Raw genomic sequence first — 6,498 nt, forward strand, 5'->3', positions numbered from 1 at the left:
GGAAATATTCTGAAACAAAGTGAATTTCAATTTCAAAAGTCAAATGAAGCTTTCTGAAATATTTTATAATAAATTTTTCTTCTTTATTTTTGGTAAGGATTACTGCTTATTTTATATCATTGCAATTCTGATGATTGATTATTTGATGATTGGTGAATTTATTGCCTGATTGAGCAGATAAAATAAACAAAGACCAATCGTAAAGTTAATCAAATATTGAAGATGTATTCTGACAATTAATATTATTATTTGTATGTTTATCATTATTATTATTATTATTATTAATATTATTATTATTATCATCATTATTATTATTGCAAATGATTTTAATCACAATTTCAACAAAACAATGGAGTGGATTTTGTTCTCTCAAAACGTTATCTTTCATGAAATAGTATTGCATCCTGTCCCCATTAATCTATCCAATAAGGTAAATCGTCATTAACTCAATCAAAGGGTGATTCTGTCATACTTTTATCTTACATAACACTACTTTCGATAATAGTTGACACATTTACATACAATCCAACATATAGCTGCCTCGCGTTTTTCTCCACTTTGTGTAATTAGGTTAGAAACAGCTGTTAAAACTTCAAATAATATACTGATTAACCGGTTATTCAATTCTCCGAGATGAAATGCCTTAGTCTAACTAGAGTATTTAAATAAACATTATGTCATAATTGATTAAAGTCCATCAAATAAATTCTATTATTTTACCTTTAGCGTACAGTTCATTTTCACGTGGTGTGGACTATATAAGCCAACAGAATATTTTCTTCGGCAGATATCAACATCAAGACGCCTCGCTGCTGTCATCACCGTCTGAACAGCTATTTCGAAAAGAAATTCTGAGTGACCGATGGTAAACTTCTTTTTTATTTTTATAATAATTCACTTTGCATTGCTGTCAGATGGCTTAACTAGTTAATGGTTAGTAATATAATTTTTTATGAGTCAGGACATTGTATAATTATAATAGGAAGCTCACTATTCGAAATCGTATAAGATACTGATTCTTTAATTTCATTGGGTCGGCAACAAAGTAAAATCGCAACTAATTTGTTCCAAATATATAAACAGTGTTTCTTTTTCTCGCCTTGATTTTATGAGGCAAGATTGCATATATTTGGCTGGATTTTATTACCAATATTTCAGGTTTGTCTTTTTTAATTTTAGTAATAGTAACTTCAATTCTGACCTACGGGCTAATACGAAGGAATATAGCTACATTACATGTGTTTATATAAAGACACGTATTTATGTGCACGTGATGCACGGCTTTAGCACTTTATGATTGCCACTATGTTAAGTCATGATCATATATTTTGTTTTATTGAGGTTGTTGTATCATGGACAGACCATTAATGTTCCTGCAATCTCTCTTTGTGCTGATGATGGCCATCCATGTAATCTCTGCCTGCAAATGCGGTAAAAAGACCACAATGGAACAAGCCATCTGTAATAACCTGACATGTTGGTAACATTATTACATTACTTAGGTTAGTGCATTCAAGCTAAAAGCAAGAGAAAGAAGAACGTGAATAACTTTGATGAATATGATGGTGGATATAGAGATGTTATTGGTAATGAATCAAGTAATGATACAACTGTAAAATACTTTCTCAAAACTGCTGTTGATACTAATACCACCATCACTTCTAAATATAATGTTGTTTTCATGGTACTTACTAGTCCTACGTATGCTACTATATATATGTACAACAATTACAGACGTAAGTTTTTATTGCCCAAATATTGCTCATCTACCGCTTCTTGTATTAATAACTTTGTAATGTACTTTCTAATTTGATTTGTTGGAAATCTTGATTTCTAGCATTTAATTATATTCATGCAACAGTGGTCACGAGGTTGGAATGATCTTAGACTGGATCTCCTACGTCCTTTACGCTCGATATTATAACATTCTCTGCAGAGGTCCGCAAGAGACGAGGCAAAATAAATAATCACACTCAATATTGTTTTACTTTATAATTACTATGATCAATGTCGAAATGCAGCTTACAGTCGTAATTTGGATACTCTGGTAGGAAGTGAACTAATAAACAATACAAATTGTCTCCACTATAGGGTACTCACTTAAAAATATTAAAATCGACTCCAATTAACGATGTCATAAGTTGATGTCGAAAATCAGATATCGTATCTACGAATCATTTCTTTGATAAATTCTCCAACATAAAAAAAATTAATACCACGTTAATTAGTATGCTGCTTTAAGTCTTTACAATATGCTGGAAATCAAACGTTGATAAAGTCGTCATTAATATGTACCTTTCTTTACTTTCTCAATTGAAAAAGTCAATAGAAAATTGTCAAACTAAATTTAATACTTTGAACGACAATGTTATGGAACGTAAACGTGCATTCTCGTATACAAACGCGACTGAACACATTTGTTGGCTCCTTACTGTTGAGCTTCGTGATCCTATTAAAATCATACGTTTCTGTACTACAGTGATCATGGCAACTCCACTGAGTGTGGAATATCAAGATCAAAAACAACAACCTGTCAGTAACCCAGAGAATGCTTACTTCAGTAAATACAAGATGTATTTGAACGTCATGTACCATGTAAGTAAAAAGATATATTTATGATAAACATTTGGCCGAATCCCAACAGCTCCGCTGTGTTTCTCGAGTGCAATGTCTAACAATTATTTTCGTAATCTAAGACAGCATACGGATGCAGAGTTATCAAAAAAAATTTTACCAACCATCTAACACTTTCCATGATGTTGCGTAACCTAAGAACATTTAACATGAAAAGAGAAAGGAACTGTGATACAACATACTTATGAATAGTGCTAGTTTAGTTTCCTGTACCACAGCTGTATCATTTACACTGTAGGACTCATAATAAGCTCTGGAATAAATTCATTCGATTAATTCTGGACAACTGTGACAAAGTTAAAGTTCTTTTGGTGTTTTGGTGATTTTGTCTACCATATAACTCTTTCTTTGTAAACTTTTATCCATTTTTTTTTATATTTGCATAAGGAGAAAAAATCAATCGTATTCTTCCAAATTGATTGAAAATTTCAATTTCTGTACAGATTTTGTTAGTTTTTAGCATTGTTTATTTCAAAATAGAGTGATGTAATATTTGAATACACCATTGCAAGCACACATCAAATGTACCCAATGGATTGATATGCTAAACGTTTGCACTTATTAAGTACTGATTTATTCTATAAATCCTGGAATTCGTCATTGAAGTATTTAAGTCTTTGTGCAGCAAACATTTAATATTCAGAAATTACACAGTTCAAGAAAAGCAAAATATTTAAGATTATTTCGTTGCTTCTTGAGTAATTCTTGTCGTTTTGAACCTTCTGACCTTCATAGGAGATATTGTAGATCTGTTCCTCAATCCTCACTTCAGTTCCTATATCTTCGTACTTATGTGGGCACACGCCAGTACATTTTCATTGAACTCAAGAGCGCAAAACATAAATAATTATATTTGCCGAAGATTGTAATATATTTAAGCCTCTTACATTTGCACCCAGACATTGTAATTATACGTCTTTATGATTAGTAATTCATGCAGCGTTGAAGAGAGACATTTATAGAAACCAAACATGTATTTTTTTCTTACCTTTCGCTATTCTTACCAAACATAGCTTTGATCATTCTATATATGCAACTTGTAGCTGTCTAGCATTATAGCATACATTGGACAATGGAATACAAAGCATCTAGCATTGGACAATGGAATACAAACCATCTAGCATTGGACAATGGAATACAAAGAACACGTATTGCTTATTGAATAATATGAACCTTCACAGATGCCACACATTTAAAGAATCAGCTCTACACTGCTATAAAACAGAGTGCTTACTGGAGGCCTTCTAATAAGCCTTACACGGTAGTTAAATCAAAGACCACATCTTCAGATATCGTTGGTATCTATAATAGAATCGTTTTAGTGAGGAAAAAACTAATACTTCTTTGCCTTTAAGAAAGAGTTATTAATACATTGTGTCATCGGATTGACAATCGCACTCTTTATTTTGTTAGACTCACGGGAAAACAAATCAATATGATTCGATCAAAAGACATTTCACCTCTCCCTTTTCAGGAGGGACCTACGCAAATGGGAGAAAGCGAAAACTTCGAATTGGTGACTGCACGGAAACCAGATAATTGTGGAGTTGAATTTGAAATAAACAAGGAATATTTTATTTCTGGTAAGACATATGACTTCAAAGGTCAAGCATTAGCTACCTCAGTATTCTGCAATACTAACATGGTCTGCATAATCCCCTTCTACTGAATTGTCTTGTCTGCTACCAACGCAATCTCGTACCGACTACAACAACAGTCGGTCTCTCAGCGGTTTCAGCGTCCTATATATTACGATGTAACAATGCACACTCAGACACTGTAATACACACAAGCAAACACACTCATCAGAAAAAAGGAAAGCCAACAAGTTATGTACAAGTAACAAATAATTTATTTCTTAAAGCTACAAAGTGAAAATTTCAGTGGAACGTATGGTGTTGCGAATTAAATCCGAATAATTCCAATTCGCCTGTTACAGGTCCAAAACTATATAATGTTCCGAATGAATTTGAATGAGTCCTTAATAATTTCCAATGGTCGTATAGTCCAACTAGCTAAAGATCATGTTTTAATTCCAATGATTAATTATATTTGTACACAACAGTAGCAGGAATGAATAACTGTATACCTATTGTCTTTTACACACATAATGTAACCTGACCAATGACGCAATAATATTTTCATATATAAAACAGCTAACTGTTAATGAAAAAATTCACTACGTCGCAGACAAGATCAGGTGTTCAAATTAAGCTTGATGGGAGAATTCAGGAAGACACAACCCTGAGCCATAAAAATAGTCAGAGAGGCCAGAACTCTACATTCAATCATGGACAAATTTCAAGCACAAAACATAAATCAGATAATCAAATCTTCACACACACACGCACACACACACAGACATATATATATATATATAGATCAATCGACGGATACAGTATATAACAATATATATATATATATATATATATATATATATATATATATATATATATATATATATATATATATATAAAACACAATATGATCAATCGACGGATACAGTATATAACAATCTATCTATCTATCTATCTATCTATCTATCTATCTATATATATATATATATATATATATATATATATATATATATATATATATATATATATATATATATATATATATATATATATATATATATATATAACACAATATATTTTGTAATTTAGGAACGGCTCTGAGAAAAAACTTCTTGCTTGTCATTAGTTGTGATTACGTACAGAGTGTTCCCTGGACCGAGAAGACCCATGAAGAATTCGAAGCCATGAATGATCTTTTAACTCGCCAAATCAATCCTGAATGTAACGGATCGTGCATAATTGTTACTCACTATGGTGTGATTCTCAATTGCTAGTGTAACTATTTGTATACTTACCACTTCCAATTGTAACTATGATAAATGAATAAAAATCATTGACTCATTCTGAGTTCCCGCTGTTATTTTGACTTATCTACATTCTGTTAAACTGTATATCTTTCTTTCTTTCGATCATCGCTACGAAACTAAGGACAAGGAACAGACCAGGCAAAACCAATTCAGATATGGAACAAGTAGACAGTCAGCCATGTTGTGTTGATATCAATGCGGTTTTGAAAGGACACTAATTTACCTACATCTAGCCCGACTCAAATAGATATATTGTTTGCCTAAAACTATATATCCTGTTTACAAAACACGAATGATTGTAAATGTCATCCAACCCATGTTCTACATCAACATTTCTGTTGTGCTTTTGACCATCAATTAGCTTCTTTGTGTAATGTTTAATTATGTGACATCCTAATCGTAATGAAATCCACTAATAAAATGTCAGTCCATGTTCGTGTCTGTGTTAAATGTTTCCAAGTGCTAATTTGCTTTGATATTAAAGATTGAGGTGCTTTGGTTCATTTTCTTCAGCACTACTAAAAATATTCTGTTAATTTCGGAAGTACAGATTTTGTCTACATTTATACGGAGAAGCTTCTTACCTGACGTACTCTTTTAATATTTTATCGAGGCATTTGTTCTGTATGGTCAATTATCCCTCTTTCTGGAGAGACTCCGTGAGGCATGGATGATCAGAATAATTGCAACTAGAGTACCTGGTAGAACTTTATTGAAAATGTGAGTGCAATGAAGGCAGTTGGATATATAATACTTAGGGTGCTCAGTTACTGGTTGTAGATTCAATGAAGGGGTTACGAATAAATGTATTACTTCATTGCAAGATTGAACGAGGAGACTAGAGTCACAGTCTAAAATAATTCAATGAAGGGGTTACAATAAGGGTACATCAAATATACACAGTTATTTTCCTATGATGTTTGTCATTCTATAACGGAAAAAATTAAGAATAATCCTGTTTTAAAAGAAATAATGAACGA

At 32.0% G+C, this 6,498-nt stretch overlaps 1 protein-coding gene across 1 annotated transcript; it reads left to right on the top strand.

Annotated features, from left to right (window-relative positions):
* The first annotated feature begins 762 nt into the window (after positions 1-762).
* Positions 763-5,545, top strand: LOC149779069 (uncharacterized). The gene is made up of 5 exons (XM_089938553.1): positions 763-865; positions 1,342-1,476; positions 2,480-2,595; positions 4,109-4,217; positions 5,301-5,545. Exons 2-5 carry the CDS (start codon positions 1,353-1,355, stop codon positions 5,483-5,485), a joined length of 534 nt encoding a protein of 177 aa, XP_089794679.1. The 5' UTR covers positions 763-865; positions 1,342-1,352; the 3' UTR covers positions 5,486-5,545.
* Positions 5,546-6,498: the final 953 nt, after the last annotated feature.

The sequence above is a fragment of the Sinohyriopsis cumingii genome, chromosome 17, assembly GCF_028554795.1.
Source record: "Sinohyriopsis cumingii isolate HCF-2022 chromosome 17, ASM2855479v2, whole genome shotgun sequence".
Classification (NCBI taxonomy): Eukaryota; Metazoa; Mollusca; class Bivalvia; order Unionida; family Unionidae; genus Sinohyriopsis; species Sinohyriopsis cumingii.

What these genes read in the sequence shown, in the direction of transcription:
- LOC149779069 (XM_089938553.1), top strand. Translation starts at nt 1,353, where the DNA reads ATGGACAGACCATTAATGTTCCTGCAATCTCTCTTTGTGCTGATGATG. An exon ending in CATCTGTAATAACCTGACAT is followed by an intron (nt 1,477 to 2,479) that starts GTTGGTAACATT and finishes TCTGTACTACAG; the next exon opens with TGATCATGGCAACTCCACTG. An exon ending in CAAGGAATATTTTATTTCTG is followed by an intron (nt 4,218 to 5,300) that starts GTAAGACATATG and finishes TTTGTAATTTAG; the next exon opens with GAACGGCTCTGAGAAAAAAC.